This window comes from Rhincodon typus, chromosome 12, assembly GCF_021869965.1.
Source record: "Rhincodon typus isolate 14 chromosome 12, sRhiTyp1.1, whole genome shotgun sequence".
In the NCBI taxonomy this organism is placed as follows: Eukaryota; Metazoa; Chordata; class Chondrichthyes; order Orectolobiformes; family Rhincodontidae; genus Rhincodon; species Rhincodon typus.
Genome location: NC_063343.1, coordinates 63,449,765 through 63,469,476, shown reverse-complemented (window position 1 = coordinate 63,469,476; position 19,712 = coordinate 63,449,765). Strand labels below are relative to the sequence as shown.

The following is a 19,712-nucleotide window of genomic DNA, read 5'->3' as shown; positions in this document are numbered from 1 at the left end:
ATATTGTTCAATGACAGCCCTGTGAAATGACTTGGGATGGTGTTATATTCAAGGTGCTCTATAAATGCAAGATGGTGTTATACAGAGCATTGGATCTACTTTAAGTTCTAACCCACCTGTCCACTTTCACTGGCGTAAAAAATCTGAAACGTATAAAATCACCAGCCACGGGGGTGAAAGCCCAGAAGAAGTCCTCTCCCAGGTAAGCCTTTTCCAGTGTAAAATGCTGGTATGTTTTCAGGCTGGAAGTTACCTCCGCTGGGGGATTGGAATGTCCTTTGTGCAAGGCATGTTTTCCAAAATCCTTATCCTGGGAAAGACAACATTGATTTGCTTGATTAGTAAGATATAGTGACATCCTGAGACCTTCAGTGCTGATCCTTGCAATGTACTGGGGTAGGCAGTGACGTACTGAAAACTGTGCTAAATTCCATTAATAAATTGAAAACCAAAAACAAACAAATACAGTAAGAAGGATAAAAATCCAGTCAGATTTATTCATCAGATTAGATTGTCAAGATATCTTTAAGCATATTAGAGGAGTTGTTTTTCAGCAATTTTCTGTGCCCTGACTGTGTCCAATATCCTGCCAAACATTTGTCGCTCAATCAACGTCTGAACCAGATTATAAAAGTAAAACACTGCAGGTTCTGTAAAATAAACAAACATTGAAAGTGCTGGCACTGCTTAACACGTCAGGCAATTTTTTTTTTTGCCGAGAGCAGTGGAACTTTCAGGTCCATGACTGCTTACCAGCAGATGATCTAGTCAGTTATTTAATTATTTGCAGAAGATAGCTGCAAGTAATTGCCATCGTTTTTTCCCTGTATCATAACATACACAATAATAGTTTGGCCGTGAAGCACGATGGGACATCAAGATGCTGAATACTGTTACATAAAAACATGTTTCTTTTCATTGAAGTACAGTGACTTGTGACATAAATTTGCGAACAGCAATGACCAGTTTATCACTTTCTATTAGCGTTTTGCTGAAGGACAAATGATTGATAGGAAAAAGAAAACCCTCTCATTTACAGAGATTAGTGCCCAAGAACGCTGGCCCACACACATACTGGAACAGGTTTATTGTTTGCTGTAAAGCATAGATCCCTCCCTTTAATCTTAATTTACTGTAAATAACAAGGGCATTCCAAGTAAAGTATTAGCCAATGCTCGATGGTATTGCACACGGAGAGTTTAAACCAAGTGTAGTCTTCAGGCACAATGAGGCCAGACGTATAAATGGACCAGGAAATACTGGTGTATTTCAGACTTGAAAGGTAAATGTTCTGCCCTCAGGATTCCCAGGTTCAAATGTATAATGAAAACCTGCCATCTTTTCCCACCACCCCAGCAGTGGACATGTGGAGAGTATATTTGTAATTAGTCAATTTTGTTATACTTATTTCAAATCAACGCGGCCTTTTTTTTTTAAAAAAAAAGTTTTTTGGAAAAAGGCTGAAAGCAATGAAATGCATTTTAGATAAAATTAATTCATACAGCAGAGGGAAAATACTTACAAAGCTTTGGGGAAAACAGCAGTCTCAGGTATTCCTAGTATCAGCTGTGTAACAACACAATGTCCAGCCTACATAATATTTCATCAGACTTCAGATCCACTATATAAACTATTTGATTCAATCTCTTTGAAAATAACATACCGATGTATTCATAATTTTGTGCCAATACTTAAAACAAAAATGATTTTGTTTGCCATTGCATTTTTTCAGCAAAGATTTGCATAAAAAGACGTTACCTTGAAGTAAGAAGTTGGACATATTCAGTAACTCTTTCAAAGAACTGAAATGTACAAAAAGGGCCAAATAGCCCTCTTCTAGATAAACCTAGATCTTCTAGATCATAGAATCATTGAATCCCTACAGTGTGGAAAACAGGCCCTTCAGCCGAACAAGTCCACACCAACCCTTGGAGCATCCCACCCAGACCCATTCCCCATAACCCACCTAAGCTACAAAGCCCTGAACACGACGGGCAATCCACCTAATCTGCACATCTTTGGACTGTGGGAGGAAACCGGAGTACCCGGAGGAACTCCACGCAGACACGGGGAGAATGTGCAAACTCCACACAGACAGTCGCCCGAGGGCAGAATCGAACTCGGGTCCCTAGCGCTGTGAGGCAACAGTGGTAATCACTGAGCCATTGTGCCGCCCTGTGCTGTAAGATTCTACAACACAATTTATATACCTGTAACATTTTAGGAATCAAGGTTTATCTGAAAGCTACTATCCTTAGATTTGAGGTACATGCACACTTTTGATTCATACATCTACATTTTCACCTACATCAGCTGTGGCTCAGTGGATAGCCTGACTCTCCCTTCTGTCTCAAAAGAATGGGCTTAAGCCCCACTGCAAAAACTTCAACACAATCTAAATTAGCATTCACAATTCTGCAGTACGGAAATACTGCACTGTTTGAGGTGCCATCTTTCAGATGAGGCATCAAGGCCAAAGCTCCACCTGTTTTTTCAGATGGATATAATAGAATAATGGCAATACTGGAAGAAATTCAGGGGAGTTCTCCCTGATTCCCTGAGCTAATATATATCCCTCAACTAACATCACTAAACAACAGACTATCAGATGACAAATCACACTGATGTTTGTGGGACCTTGCTGTGTGCCAATTAAATGTCACGTTTCCTACACTGTGATAATAGCTCTAATCCAAAAGTTTTTATTTAGATATAAAATACTTTGGGACGTTGAGGTCATGAAAGGAGCTGTGTAAATGTGAGTTCTTTTTTCAGGATTTTTTGCCAGCTACGAAATACAAATACTACTTACAGAGCATAAAGAACGAGACTGAAATAAGTCACATCAGGTTTGAGGTCAAGTGCATTGATGTCCCATGAGGAGTAATGAAGTAAAATCTTGTTAAACATTGAAAAAACTGCTTTGTTATTTTTGATGATGAGCTAACAGGTTCTACTTCACTTAGAGTTAGAGTCATACAGCATGGAAACAGACCCTTTGGTCCAATTAGGCCATGCCTACCACGTTCCCAAACCAAACAAGTCCCACCTCCCTGCTGTGTATTTTCTTATGAGCTCATAAATGTTTTATCTTCAACACAAAATACTTCCCAAATTGGGTAAAATACAAAACAATATGTACAAGCTTACTGATGGAGTTTGATGAAGCTGGATGGAGTGAACTGGTTGGGCTGTTCAATTACTGTAAGCACTTAGGCTCCGTGTATGTTGCATGTTCCCATAGTTTACAAGAAGCTGCAGTGCCAGCAGGGTTACTGAAGGTGGTGCTGCTGAACTACTAAGAGAGACTAATCTAATCTCTGATGCAGTCGATACTACAGCAAGTAGCTATGTTGGTGCAGTCCATAATTTATGTTGTGTAGATGTGAAATTTTTGGCTATGGCAGATAAAGGACCAGCATAAAAACTCCATGAGCTGCCAACAATATGAACAATTGTTTCTCACATTCAACCCCTCAAACTTGCTTGTTGCTCGTGTCTCTTGGCAATAATTGTTTAGGCCCTTTTTCCTGCATTGTCCCTGTCCCTCACCATCATCATGTTAAAACATATAAAGTTCTTAATCAATTTGACAGAACAGATGCTAAAATGCTAGGTGAAGCCTACTTGAAGCTGTGGCCTATAGGGCTATGGACTGAGTGTTGGTAGATGAGATTGGTTAGGATGGGTGGTTCCTCAGAATTGAGAAAAGGTCAGAATGGCCTCCTTCACTGTTATAATTCTTTCATGATTTCCATTAAATTGCTTCCCCCTCAGTGATGAGTCTAGAGCTGGGGATGGTCAACACAATGTGTCAGCCCTTTAGGACCATTTTTGAGGAAATGTTTCCTCACTGTACTGTAGGATTGCAAATCTTTGGAATTTCTTGACCCCAGAGAGCTCTGCATATTCATTGAATAGGCTAAAGATACAGATCAACAGATATCTTTGACAGCAAGGAAATCAAGGAAAATAGGGTTGGGCAGGAAAACTGAATTGTAATAGAGTAGCCATTATATATGGAGGATAATTAATTAATAATTAATTGGGATACAATCTATAAAGAGGCCAAACACAGCTTGGATATTAAGAGTCTAAATTGGGTACAGGACCAGAGGGATCTCTAGAGATCTTTATGATCAATACAGGGTTGGATTAGATAGATGTAGAGATGTTTTCACTTGGAAGTGCAGACTAAAACAAGAGGGCATAAACATTTGTCACTAATAAATTGAATGGTGAATTCAGGAGAAATATCTTGAACCAGAGACTGATTACAATGTGGAACACACTACCACAGGGGGTAGATGACATGGATAGCATTCATAAACTCAAGGGTAGATGTACCGGTACATAAGAGAGGAAGAAACAAAAGGGTATACTGATACAATAATTCTAAGAGAGGTGAAAGGAGGCTTCTGTGAAGCATTGTTTTATGCATTCAAAGGATGTTGCATCATTGGCTAGGTCAACATTTATTGCTTAACTCTAGTTGTCCCTGAAAAGGCAGAGGTGCAGATGCACCCTGTTGGGGTGGGGAGTTCTGTCAACATCAGCATGAATGGGCCAAATGGCCTGTTCCAATGCTATTAACGGGACATAACTCGTTAGCAGGGTTATGCAATCAAACAGGGCAAGATGAGAGCTAGGATATACATTCATCACACTCTAAATGAATGACATAAGGGGCTAAATCACCTTCCCCCTCCCTCCGTTCTTGCGTTTAATTTCAGCCCTTCTCCTACATGAGACATTTTATTCCCAGGCACTAACTTGGGAGTTGGGCACCCAGTTGCTGAACTTACTTTTAATTTCTGGATCTTTCCGGCCAGTGATGAGTGTGTTCCAACATGTTGAAATAGGGACGGCTTGAAACGGATTCGGAGGTTTGCCTTCTGTCGGTCACAGTGCTTCTAAAAGGGGTAAGAGAGAGAAAAGTAAACCAGTTACCATTGCACCAAGATATTTGCCGGTTGACAATTATTGAGCCGCAAGATTTTTCCTACCAAATCAAAACAGAATAAACGCCACAGATGATGGAGTGAGCTAATCTAATTAAAATCTGAAATGGAAATTGCAGATTTTTTCCAATCCTCTTGGAAATGGTGTCAGACCACAGGAGGATTGAAAATATTTTAAAAAAAAGAGCTGAGGGCCAAACTGAAAACTACAGGCCACAGTCAGCCTAATGTCACAGAGCCACAGAATTGTTACAGTGCAGGTGGCCATTTGGCCCATCACGTCAGCTTTAGCTCTCCTAAAAGCAGCTCACTTAATGCCATTCTCCTGCCTTCTCCCCATTAACCTTTACATGGATCTTTTTAAATAACAGCCTGATTCCCTTTTAAATGTCAAGAGGGTGAAAACATTTTGGAGATGTTAATCAATAAAGCATCTAGAAAAATTCAAGGTGATAAATTAAACTATAAAATGTCGTGACCATTTTGTCCCATACCCCCATACGTAGAGTCGTAGAGGTATATAGCATGGAAAGAGGCCCTTTGGCCCTACTCATCCATGCCGGCCATGTTTCTTAAACTGAACTAGTTTTATTTGCCTGCATTTGGCCCATATCTCTTTGAACCTTTTCTATCCATGTAACTATCCAAATGTCTTTTATATGTACCACTTGCTCATAATTCTGCAGAGGAGCAGATTGGATGATAATTTGTTTCAAATATGGCTACAATTTCACTGGCTCAGAAGGCAAAAATTTACCCAAGGCAGGACAATACCTAGCTATAGTTTCCATCCAAAGTGGTCAGACAAGTCTTGGTTAGACCATTTGGTTCACTCAAAATAAAATGGAGGCTGGGAGCCAATGGAACGAGAGGAGTTTTATCTTTGTAACAGATAGCACTTCGGTGAGAACCTATTTAGTATATGCGTACATTAATAGTGTTTCAAACAATTTTGAAAATTCACATTAAATTTTCGACTGTTATTAAAAAAAACTCCAATAGGAAGATTGGTTTTGCAGCCACCAACCGAAAAACCAATATGCAGAAAATTAACTGCAAAACTGAAATGGGATGAAGAAGGTTCCTCACGATATGCAAAGGATGGGGTTCTGTTTCAGCCAGAAGATCACAGATTGGGGTTAGTGGAAATCATCTTTACACATTTTCACAGAGAATTCACCTGACAGATATCGTAAATCACTCTAGGTATAAACTGAAAGAAATAACTTGTATTAACATAATGTTTTCATGACTTCAGTACCTCCCAAAGCTTAACAGACACTGAAATATTAGTGTCCCTACCTCTGGACCAGAATATCCAAGTTCAAGTCCCACATGCTCCAGAGGTACGTAATAACAAAAAGGGACTTTTGTGGCATAGTGGCAGTGTCCATTCTCTGAGCCAGGATGCCTGGGTTTATATTTCAACTGTAGTGCAGTGGTAGAGTCCATATCTCTGGACTATAGGGTCCAGGTTCAAGTCCCACCTGCTGCAGGGGTCTGTCAATAACATACCTGAATAGCATGATTAAAAAATATCTTTAAAAGGAGAATTTTGCATGAACCATTTGGTTTTATATTTTTGGTATCTCACCAGGGGCTAACATGTTAAATTATTATATAAAAAGAGTACAAAGGGAAAGTGGTGGTAGCACTACACTACAAACATCCAGAGCCCAATGTAATAATATTAACCAGAAAATATGTTATTTAGTGAATCATTTTGATGACCACCTAACATGGTAGATGGGGACTCAGTTTAGCATCTCACCTGAGAGGTAGTACTTCTGACAGTGTGGCACTTCCTCAGTACTATACTGAGCATGTTCACTTGAATCATTGTGGACAGGTCATTGGAGTGGGAATTGAACCCAATGAGAATGAAAGCATCACCCAATGAACCACAGTTGGTAGCAATGTAGTATAGCATGCAACATGAGAAAACTTGGGGAAGAAAACATGTAGGATTGAGGATCTAACTTGTCAACATCATAGTTTCTAGATGTGCTCAGTATGGATAAACAGGATGGTGTGCATCAGTTTTATATATTTTCACATATTGTGCACAAAGACCATGCATCAGCAGGACCGGTACAAAATGCACCGATATTAAATTCCCCCTTAGGTACACACCCACCATACTGGTGATATGCCTTGGGTGCCAGCTGTCCTCAGCCACCAATCTCCATGTACAGAAGATAGCTGAATACAGGAAGACTAGAAAACTGTGTGGGAGAGAGGGAGAGAATCACGAGTACATGTTATCCTGCCCCAGGCAGTAACACTCACTAACTGAGCTAGCAGCAAAGCTGAATCTAAATGTTCCATTCATTATTTTAAGCACAAAGCATTGTAATTCCAATCCTCTGACAAACTCATGATTTCAAATAGTATTTAAAAAATGGCTCTGTAATTCACATCCCCCTGCCACTTCAATCTGTCCCTTCATTGCAGATATATGCACATGATTCCCAGTCAGCGCTAATGAGAATGAATGTTTCAGTAAATGATGAAAAGTATCAAGTGGATGAATATTAGACTGAAATTAGATCACAGAAATGCCAACTGACTCTACAGTATAAACCCAGCTCTGAACAGCTCACATACATCAAAGATTCAACATAAAAAAAGTTTTCATCAATCTGCTCCGACACACAGTCAAAGAAAGCAAAGATGTAGTCCCCTCCACCCGCTAATCTGCTTCCGAGTATCAGAAGTAAACCACTCTGAATAGAGGTCCTTCATAATGCCAGCTGCAGCTCAGTGGATACTTCTCCCATCTTTGAATTAGAGGGTTGTGGGTTCAAATCCCTCCTCCTTGAGAATATAACCCAGACTGATACTTCATTAGCAAGGGTGCACTGCACGTATTCTCAAGAAGAGTAGGGTTAATCTGCTCCATGTCCCACTGCACTCTGTAGGATCTTGCTACATATACAATTCTTGCCATGTTTCCCCATATTAAAGAAATTTGACTTTGAGGCCAGGAGATCATCGAAGCCACTATAGAAATACAAGTGTTTCTTTGCCTTTAAATTACTCATAGGTTGCTACACTTGGCCTTACTAGCATCTTTCAGTAAAAGGTAGTGAAGTTATCTGTACATCAATTCAAAAATATTTATCTCTCCATGTAAATGCAGAGTATAATGCAGACACAACAGCTGTTACAGTAGGACCTTGCAACCAGAAGCAGTCTTACAGGTTTCTCTGGTGGCAGATTGGCAGTTGCGGTTCTCTTCCCATCAGCTGACTCTGCAAATAAAAACAGAAATTGCGGTAGGAACTCAGCAGGTTTTGCAGCATCTATGGAGAGAAAGCAAAGTTAAAGTTTCAAGTCTGGTGACACTTCATCAGAACAGACTCAAAAATATTGACTCTGCTCTCTCTCCACAGATGCTGCCAAACCTGCTGAGTTTCTCCAGCAATTTTTGTTTTTGTTTCACATTCTCAGCATCTGTAGTTCTTGGTTTATTTGTGCCCCTGCAAACACACTGGTTTCACCAAAACTATTGGTCCATGAGCCTGCTGCTGGGTTGTTGCTGCCTGCTTCAGAACATCAAATAGAGAACGAGACAATCAAACACAATTTAAGGCCTCTACAACATGAAGTAGAGCCCAGATATAACAGTTCACCCCTGTAGCATATTATCTAAACTCCTGCTACCCTTAAACTTAATTTGCATGATGTCCCATTCACTCAGCACCTCACCACTGACCTTCTGGTTTCTAGTCCATAAACACCGCTATTTTAAAATTGTCATCTTTGTTTTCAAAGTCCCCCCAACCCTCCATCTCTAAGTTCCACCAGGCTAACCACTCTCCAAGATCTCTATACTCCTCCAATTCTCTTTCTTGTGCTTCCCAATTTTAACTGGTCCACCATCGGTAGCTGTGTTTTCCAAATGCTTAGGTCCCGAAGTTCTGGACTTTTCCCCCAAACCTCTTCAACGTCTCTTCCTTTAAGACCCTTTATCTGTTTAATACTCACTCAGAAATAGTAAGAACTGCAGATGCTCGAGTCAGAGATAACACAGCATGGAGCTGGAGGAACACAGCAGGCCAGGCAGCAGAGGGACAGGAAAGTTGATGTTTCGGGTCGGGACTTTCTGAAGAAGGGTCCCAACCCGAAAAGTCAACTTTTCTGCTCCTCTGATGTTGCCTGGCCTGCTGTGTTCCTCCAGCTCCACACTTATCTGTTTAATATCGGCTTTCTTGATCAAGCTTTTCAACGACTGTCCTAATACCACATGTGGCTCAGCGTCAAATTAATGGTCTGTGAAGCGTCTCGGAATGTTTTATTATGATAAATGACCAAACACAAGTTAATGTGCTTGCTGCAGTGGTCTCAAGATGAAGATTTTTGAAATGAGACAAAAGAATGAAGATGCTTACACATTATACATAAAGCCTTCACTGCTGGCTCAATTCCCAACAAATCCTACTAATGCCTTAAAGCTCTTATTAGCAACTATTTGTCTATCTCATAAGCTTTAGAGATAATTATCTCTAACTTTATCCACTGCAGATTCCTGTCCTGCATTCTACAGCTTATATGTCCAACTATTGTTGCTCAACTTCCCTTTCTGGAGCCTCAACAAAAATACATTGTTAACTACCAGCCAGCAAGACGACTATGGGATAATGGATTGGATGGTGAAGTGTCCAAAAGGTACGAGGATTAGTTTCTGAGGTTTCTCTCTCTATCCAAGAACCAATCTCCTCCATTTCAAAGCAATCATCACAATAAGTGAAGTACTCTCAACCCTCTGCCCTTGTGAACTAACCCCATTCCTTCCCTCTTTCTCTGCAAATTCCATCCAATCTTTGCCTCCCAACATTGATTCAAGCCAATATCACAGTATGATGGAAGAATGTCAAGGTCTCCCAGTGTTGCGGTGTTTTCTTTTCAGTTTTTGAAAACAAAGGCAAAGTAGGATTTTTTTTGCCTTTTGTAATTGGTTATAATTGCATTCTTTAAATTTCTTCTTCACAAAAAAATTAATGTCTTACTGTTTACTGGCTAATATTATTCTCGCAATCAAGTGGGACTTGTTTAGTTTGGGATTACGTTCAGCACGAACTGATTGGACTGAAGGCCAAGCAGCATCATAGGAGCAGAAAGGCTGACGTTTCGGGCCTAGACCCTTCATCAGAAACAGGCCCGAAACGTCAGCCTTTCTGCTCCTGATGCTGCTTGGCCTGCTGTCTTCATCCAGCTCTACACCTTGTTGTCTCGGATTCTCCAGCATCTGCAGTTCCTACTATCTCTGATTGGACTGAAGGTCTGTTTCCGTGCTGTATGACTCTATGGCCAAAAACTGGTCAACTCAATCTTGCTTCTGTTTGTAAAATCATGGAATGATACAGTCAGGGTGACATCATTCAGCTCTGATGTGGAGATGCTAACACGTGAAGGAGGAGTAAGACTCCGAAGGCTTGTGTTTTCAAATACACCTGTTGGACTATAACCTGGTGTTGTGTGATTTCTGACATCATACAGCTCATTGTTCCTGTGCCAGCTCTTTGAAAGTGATTCAATTAGTCCTAGTCCCCCATTCTTAGCTGTAACCTTGCAAATTTATCCGAGTGCGAAATCTATTATTGAATCTGCTTCTACTACAGTTTCCAGCAGTGTGCCCATAACTTTGGGCAAGGCAATGGCTTAGTGTCCTGGGGGGCCAAGTTTGAATCCCACCTTCAGTCGCATTTGAATTCAATAAAAATCTGGAAGACCATGAAACCATTGTCAATTGTGGAGAAAAACCCATTTGGCTCACTAATGGAAATCTGCCTTCCTCACCTGATCTGACCTACCTGTGACTCCATCCCCACAGCAATGTGGTTGATTCTCAATCATCTCTGAAATGGCCTAGCAAGCCACTCCGTTGTACCAATCACTACAAAGTCTCAATCAAGAAATGAAACCAGATGGACCACCTGACATTGACCTAGGCACTGAAAAAGACAACACTGTCAACCCTACAAAGTCCTCCTTACTAACATTTGGGGACGAGTGCCAAAATTGGGAGAGCTGCCTCACAACAGCCTGACATTGTCTGTAAGGTATGATTCTGTGACTATGACTATGTCCCAGACACCACCATCACCATTCCAGAGGTGAGGAGAGAGACATCAAGACTGCATTCGACTAGATTAGGCATCAAGGAGCCAAAGCAAAACTGGAATCAATGGATTCTGGGGCAAACCATCCTCTGGTTGGAGTCATACTTGATACACGGGAAGATGGTTGTGGTGGTTGGAGGTCAGTCAACTCAGTTCCAGGATATCTCTGCAAGAGTTCCTCAGATGTAGTATCCTAGGCCCAACCATCTTCAGCTGCTTCAACGACTTTCCCTCCATCATCAGGTCAGAAGTAGAGATGTTTGCTGATGAATCCTCAAATACTGAAGCAGTCATGTTCAAATGCAACAAGATCTGGACAATATCCAGGCTTTGGCTGACAAGTGGCAAGTAATATTCGCACCACACAAATATGAGGCAATGACCATCTCCAATAAGAGACAATCTAACCATTGTTCCTTGATATTCAATGGTGTTATCATCACTAAATCCCACACTATCAATATCCTTCGGTATAGTATTGACCAGAAACTCAACTGGACTTGTCACATAAACACAGTGGCTATAAAAGCAGGTCAGAAGCTAGGAATACTGTGATGATTAACTTACCTCCTGACTCCCCAAAGCCTTCACTATTATAAGGCATAATCAGGAGTGTGATGGAATATTCCCCACTTGTCTCGATTGTTGCAGCTCCAACAACACAAGAAACTTGACACCATCCAGCACAAAGCAGCCTGTTTGATTGTTTGTAGATGTGGTACCATTCACTCCCTCCACCACCAACGCTCAGCAAAATGTGGTATGCTTAGATAGCACTTTCAAACTGACAACCACTTCTATTTAGAAGGACAAGGGCAGCAGATATATGGGAACACCACCACCTTCAAGTTTCCCTCCAAGCCAATCATCATCCTGACTTGGAGGTATATCGCCATTCGTTCACTGTTGTTGGGTCAAAATCCTGGAATTCCCTTGGCAACGGCACTGTGGGTCAACCTACAGTGGACTGCAGCAGTTTAAGAAGGCAACTCACCACCATCTTCTCAAGGGCAACTAGGGAGGGGCAATAAATCCTGGCCCAGACAGTGAGGTCTACACATGAATAAAAATAACTTGATATATTTTTTAAAAATCCATCAACCCATCACTTGTGCACAAAGTGGCCTCTGTTAAAGTCCAGTTCAATTTTATAACTGCACTCACTCTGCTTCAACGTTCACTGTGCATGAAGTTCTTTAAGATACTAGGCTCTTTATTTGCATATCTAATTGAGGATGATTACCCAAAATGTGCAAATGAGGGATTATAAATTGAGGAAAGTCAAATAAATAAGAACGTCTGTGCTCATCTCCCACAGTGAGAATACACAGATTACCATTAATTACCTACTGCTGAGTTAGTCACCATGTGCAAGGTTTTAAAACAGTGCAGATTCAATTTGAATGCAAATTACTTTAGGGAGTCTGGTGCTGACTTGATTAAGAAACATTTCTTATGTGGAAAGTAATGGATAGCATTAAAAATCATGCAAATCTCGATAGTGCCTCAAACAAAAATTTACCTTGTTGCTTACAGGTAGCATAAGATTGTAGTTTCCTTCCTTCTCATTTTGCAGTAAGAGGCCAGTCGTCCCATCAAGACTATTTTGCCATTCAATGAAAATCATGGCTGATCTGATCATCCTCAACTCCATTTTCCTGCCTTTTCCCCATAACCCGATTCCTTACTAATTAAAAATCTGTCCATCTTAACCTTGCACAGTTAGTGACCCAGCCTCGACGGCCATCAGTGGGAAAGAATACAACTTCTTGGTGCAGACTCCATCCAGTTGAATAGTTTGGGGAGAACCAAAGCACTCAATTTTAAGTTGTATAAGGTTGGATCTTTGGTGTAAATTTCACCAGCTACCACCCCTGCCAAGAGAATAATGGCCTTTTGGAACAGGTTGCCATCTTGTGCAAAGGACTCCAAATTGAAGAACTGAACTAGATTGAATTCCAGCTGATATCGGCATCCTCTGTTACAAAAGGGCAGGTACTTCAGAGAATTTAGGAACCACAGTGATCTCCCAGACTATATCATCCAAATGGGCCATAATAACCTCTAAGATTTGCCCAGCCCACAAGTTGTGTTGGGTTTTTGAACTGTGGTTTGCCAACTCTCCCAAGAGGCCGCGTGATGTTTGGGTCGGGTAAGGAGAATCAATATTGTGATGCTCAAGAGATCACAGTTATGTGGGTGGGATAGATTGATTGGACCAAGAGTGTCTTTACCAGTCTATGACTGTTTGTGGTAAAACATACTATGAATAAATCCTTCAGGAGAGGAAAGCTAACAAATGGAGAAGAAGGGGTTGCATGGAGACAAGGAGGACAAATCTGGTTCTGTAAACTCTGACAATGTTCTACTTACTGCGTCCTTTTCTGGGTTACAGACTTTAACCCATAGAACGTGGTCTAGCAGCCAATCGATGGGCTTGTCCTTGTAGAACATCAAAATAAACTCCACAATCAGACTTAGATCCAGTGATTTGAACATTTTTCCTAGACAAAATAAAGCAAAGTACTGTGAAAATCTAGTATTTTTACTTAGTAAACATGAGTTACATGACTAAAAGAGAACTTGATTATTATCTGAAAAGAACCGTGGGGACATGTGCAGTGTGACATTAGATGAATTGCTTCTTCAGAGAGCTAAGATACACACAATGGGCCAAATGGCCTGATTCTCCATTGTAAACATTCTGTGTTTCTGTAATCATGCAGAGCCAATTTTTAACATCGTGGAGCTGGTACATGTGCCATGTGATATTTAGAAGGTACTTGGTTAGAGAAACATCAGTCTCCTGAGCATTACAAATAAATTCATTTTCTGAATGTGTTTGACACAAATTCAAACTCAACACAACATTCTGGAGTTCTCTCTCGATACTGTACTGCAGTTTCAGCCTTTATGTTTGTCAAGCCCAAAACCTTAGAAATGTACTAAATTGCTGCAGCGTGTGATCAGGAAAGAAAGAAAAATGATCATGTGGATATATTAGGGCTTGACCAAAGATTTGGTCAAAACAGCTGGAGTTTAAGAAGCTCCTTAAAGGAGGAAAGGAGGCAGAAAGGTTCAGGGAGTGGATTCCAGATGTTACACTCTAAGATATAAAAGCCTAATGTTAGAAATAAACATTTCACACTCAAAACAAGGTTGCTACCAGACTTCAGAAATGACAAAGATGGCACACAGTCTCTCTATGCAACATCCTTGCCTGCTCTACCCCTCTCAACCAAATTTAAGAAAGCAAACAAGGACACAAGGAATATTGCAGCTTTTAAATGAGGAACAATATTGAGCTTGTTCCAATTTGTAGGTGTCTCAGCCCTAGTCGGAGGCGTTCGATAAAAAACTGCTGTGTCCAACTCAGGAGAAACAAATTTGCTAACCTCATCAATAGGCCGTGCTGAAACTGCCAAGACAGTTACAAAGAGGGATCTGTGTTGAGGAAATGCACCAGTTCAAATAATTCTTCAACACAATATATATTTGCATTACTCCTTTGTTTTCCAGTGAATTCTTACTAATGATTCATTTGCTGGGTGCTTGTGATGGGAAAAAATAAAACTGGACTTTAAAAACACTGCTACCTGCTCATTATGCGAAAAATTAGATACAAAACAAAGCAATTATGCTCAATCTAAATACTGTTTGCAGCATTAATAACAAACTTTTTAGTAACAATCTGACCCTTGACTAGTCTCAGCCTCTAGCTTCCTTTGTTTACATTCAATTTAGTTGGTTTCACAGAGCACTCCCCAGTGGGATGAATGAATGAACAAACCACACACACTTCCGTGGCTTTCAGTCCTGACTGCCTTGTTCCCCGGAGGGTACCTCTCCATTATATAGACTGCAAGACCTCCTTTAACCTTCCCACTAAAACAGCTGGCATGAAACAGCAACTGATGATAAACTCATTGAATGTACTGTCTGGCAAACTGGTGACCATAGCTGTCAACATTAACACCGTGACTGTGCAGAGTAACAGTGCAAAAAAAAATCCAAAATAACTAGAAGTGAATATTCCAGACTGAACACAGAACTTGCAGCATAGGAAAAGGCCATTCAGCCCAACTGATTCAAACATACAACATGAATTTATTTGTAACTGCCATATTTGTCGCCCTGAGTTCTGATCCTGTGCAAACATGGAAACATCTTCACTATGTGGTCTAGGATTATGCTAGACAATCAGGCCACTGCTCAACATTCTCTTTCTGTCTGTCTGTCTGTCTGTCCTGGAGAATACAGTCTATTAAGACTTTCCTGATAAAATCTCTCAGTTCATCCTCGTGCGTTTTTTTGTACTTTCTCGAATACCTCTATCTTTTTCAAAATTCTTTCACAGGAAGTGAGCACTGCTGGTTAGGCTAGCTTTACTGCTCATCACTAATTGCCCCTGAGAAGGTGGTGATGAGCTGTCTTCTTGTCCTGCTACAGTCCATCTGGTGTAGGCTGGCCACAATGTCATTAGGAATTGATTTCTAGTCATATTTATACAAGATAGATACCGGAACTACACGGCTATCCCAAGTGCAGTCCAATCATAGTTCTATGCTAATTTAACATAACTTCCCTGCATTTTGTTTCTACTCCTCTAGAAATTAACCCCAAAGTTTTGTTTGCTTATTTAATAGTCTTATTAACAGAGATGCTAATGGTTCACTTGAGCATTATCACCACCTATGTGTTAACAATAAATGTTATGTGGCACATCGGTCACACTTGTGCACTTTTTTCGCTGAGTTAGTGTGAATAGCAATGAAAATTCAGCACTGTATTCTCAATGAAACAGCTGGGCAGGTCTGCAAAACTCATAATTGCCTGTTTAAACAGTGCCTGCGCTTCAATTCCAATGACTGGCAGTCATGCTTTGGTCTAATGGTTGTAGGTTTCACAGCCTCACAGAAGTCAAGGTCATTTGCTACTTCTGTGCTGTAGCTGAACCCAAAGTTAGTGCTTCAAGATTATAATCACTGAACTCCTCAATCTAATTAACAAATCTTTCATTCGTTCTGGTTTCTGTCATCTCTAACCTAAAGTTCTCATTCCAGTGTTTGAGTGCCCTTCATACCCTCACTCCCTCCTTGAATCTCTAACCTCCTCAGGCACCCTCTTCATTAATTGGATGTCTTCTCTCAGATGTTTTGCCTTGGCCTTAGGCCCCACTGCTTCATTCATTAGTGGCTCTGCCTTCCTCCATCTAGGTACCAAGTTCTGGAATTCCCTCCTTGAATGCCTCTACTTTGCTACATTAAGGCCCTCCTTATCACAGGTGTCATAAGAATACAAGGAATAGCAGTAAAGTAAGGAAATCATTTCAGCTACTTGGGAACGTTTCACTATTCAATTTGATCAGAGCTGATATTCTGCAGGAACTTCACTTTCCCACTGGTTCCCTACCAGCTGTGGCACAGTGGGTAGTACTCTTGCTTCAAAGAGTCATGGGCTCAAGTTGAACTCTTTTTTTCTTTATTCATTCACGGGATGACGATGTTGCTGGCTAGGCTACATTTATTGCCCATCCCTAATAGCCCAGAGGGGAGTTAAGAGTCAACTGGAGTCACACGTAGACCAGACCAGGTAAAGATGGCAGTTTTCTTCCCTAAAGGACATTAGTGAACCAGATGAGTGTTTCTGACAATCAACAATGGATTCATGGCCATCATTATACCCTTAATTCCAGATATTTATTGAATTCAAATTCCACCATCTGCCATAGTGGGATTCGAACCTGGGTCCCCAGAACATTATCTGGGTCTCTGGATTAACAGTCCAGAGATAATACCACTAGGCCATCGCCAACTACAGAGACATAAGCATGTAAACCGCTGCCAGAGCAGTATGAAGTGAAAGAAGTGAAAGGTGCCATAGTCCCAGAGGACCATCAACTGCTCTGAAGATGAACATGAGGGTAACCACTCTCCAGGTGAGGGATGATTGAGAAAGCAAGGATTCATGGTGATCTCAGCCAGTACAGGAATTAAATCTATTCTGGTGGCATCACTCTATCACAAATTGGCCGTCCAACTGGGATAACCAATTCCCAAAATACAACAAAGGAATTAACTGAACATTCCATAACTCAATATTGGGAGTGGGATTTAAATCCATACATGCAAATCAACTTCCTGATTCTGAATTGCATGTGGAGGAGATAACTATATGAATAGTTATGTAGAAAACATTAGTCTTACAGTGAAACTCAACTGCATTCTTATAAAGTATTTCACCTTTACAAAAAGTGTATACTATTGTAGTGGGGCTCTTGTGACACAGTAGTGGTGTCCCCTGTAGCTGGGTCAGAAGATCTATCTGTCCCAGAGACACACTGTAACCTTTCTGAACAGGTTGATTAAAAATATCAGAGTTCTTCCCCAGTGGGAATGGGTTTCTGGGCAGGGGAAGGTGGCAAGTGATATTTGTACTACACTAAGGCATTTGTTGGCTGAAACAGCTCAGATTGGAGTGTTTTAGACTGAAGATCAAAAGGTCACAGTTTCAATTCTGAATTTGAGATCTTGTGGGAGAGTTGTAGTATCCCTACCTCTGAGTCAGAAGATCTGGATTCAAATTCCATCTCCCCTGAAATTGTGTCACAATATGTCTGAACAGGCTAATTAAAATCACTACAGTATTGTAGCATTCATGTTACTGAACCATTTTGGATTACACTATCACAGTTCGAGAATTTGAATTTATTCTTCAATTTAAAAAAAAAGTTTCAGTAAGCGTTACCATGAAACAATCAGATTGCAGTAAAAGAATCCAACTAAAGGAAGAAAATCTGTAATCCTTAGCCAAACTGGGTCTAAATGCAACTCCAGTCCCATATCAATACTTAAGTACCTTCTGAAGTGGCCTAACAAGCAAATCTGTCACATAAAAGTCCATTTGCGGTAACTTGGAATGAGCAACATACTGACAGCTGAATGAATAAAAGTATAATTTAGGTTTTGAAGCCATAAAATGCTATTTCTGATCCTTCCTAAAAACACTAAAGTATTCTCATTTTGAATAGGTGTATAGTCTTTATGGTGCTTTCACTCTCAAGAGCCATACTTGCTATTTTGAGTAGTGATGCAACAATCATTATTGCACAGTGCAAGATGAACCTGCTTTCAACTTGCCATCTTGAGCATGTGACCAAAATTTGTGTTCACCCAGATCTGTATTAGAGTAAAACAACCTGGTTTGTCCCAAAGTTCAGCTACACTAGGTCAAAGAGGACCTTTCTACTGCCCAGTACATCACTTGTAATTTAATATTCCATTAAATTCTCTGACTCTAAGTATAAAGAGCTGTTGTTTCCTTCCCCATCAACACAAGAATAACATGCATCTTCATAGCAGAATAAAATTCAAAGCCACTTCACAGGAGCAAAACCCAGCAAAAATTGACACCAAAACGCAATAAGGAAAAATGGAATTGGGGATAGGGATGCTTAGATCGTAGGATGGTTACCAAAGTATTTAGATTGCTCTAAAAGTAACGGCTTTATTGATGTTGGCTGAGGGATAAATATTGGCCACAATGCTGGGGAGAACTCCCCTACTCCTCTTGTTGTTTTAAAATTCACTGTCTGTGGCCATCATTGGCCAAGCCACCATTTGTTGCCCAGATGGCAGATAAGAGTCAACCACATTGCTGTGGGCCTGGAGTGACATGTAGGCCAGATCAGGTGAGAATGACAGTTTTCTTCCCTAAAGGACGTTAGTAAACCAGATGGGATTTTCCTGACAATCAGCAATTAATTCATGATCATCAGTAGACAATAAATACCACCATCTTCTGTGGTAGGATTTGAACCTGCATTCCCAGAGCATTACCTGGACCTTCATGACATCTTTCATACCGATTTTAGAAATAATATGGAGTATCAGTTTTATCTGAAAGACAGCACTTCTTAAAGTTCAACATTCTTTTCCTTGAAGTAATGACGTAGCTGAGAGGTTATGGTGATGGGCTGCTAATTCAGTTGCCCTTTGCAAACAAATATATCCCATATAAAAATATGGATCAATATTTAATTCATCTTTATTTAAAAAGAAAATGGAGTTAGATGGAAGACTGCTGGCCAATAATACCACGAGATGTTCCAGTATGCTTCAATCTGCAGGATAAGCAAAGGGAACAATGGTTGAAGAATACATCCTAAGGGCACAAAAATCAAAAGAACTGCAGATGCTGTAAATCAGGAACAAAAACAGAAGTTGCTGGAAATGCTCAGTAGGTCTGGCAGCATCTGTGAAGAAAAAAAAAAATCAGTTAACGTTTCGGGTCCGGTGACCCTTCCTCAGAATCCTAAGGGTATGTCTAACAATGCAACACTCCCTTAGTGCAACAGATGTCTGTTCCACGTCCAGGAACAAGATAGTGGCATTGAATAGTAATCCAGAGGTTCTGGAGATACAAGTTAAAATCTGACCACTGAATTTAACTTCCACCAGATGCAATGAGTAAAGCCAGCAATGATTTGATGTAAAAGTCCAACCGGCTCATGGATGTCATTTAAGGAAGGATATCTGCCATCCTTACCTAGTCTAGACCTACATCTGAAGTGAGTAAGCGAGCCATTTAGTTCAAGGGAACCAGGTGCAGAGCTGGATGAACACAG

The 19,712-nt window shown here is 40.6% G+C and overlaps 1 protein-coding gene across 1 annotated transcript in view; it reads right to left on the bottom strand.

Annotated features, from left to right (window-relative positions):
- mgat4b (alpha-1,3-mannosyl-glycoprotein 4-beta-N-acetylglucosaminyltransferase B) overlaps nucleotides 1-19,712 on the bottom strand; it is a gene marked incomplete at its 5' end in the record, with an annotated part of 84,926 nt that overhangs the window by 11,454 nt on the left and 53,760 nt on the right. Inside the window, 3 exons of the mRNA XM_048603485.1 lie at nucleotides 117-310; nucleotides 4,806-4,913; nucleotides 13,460-13,590. Of these exons, the coding sequence (XP_048459442.1) occupies nucleotides 117-310; nucleotides 4,806-4,913; nucleotides 13,460-13,590 (433 nt within the window). The remainder of the gene's footprint in view (nucleotides 1-116; nucleotides 311-4,805; nucleotides 4,914-13,459; nucleotides 13,591-19,712) is intronic.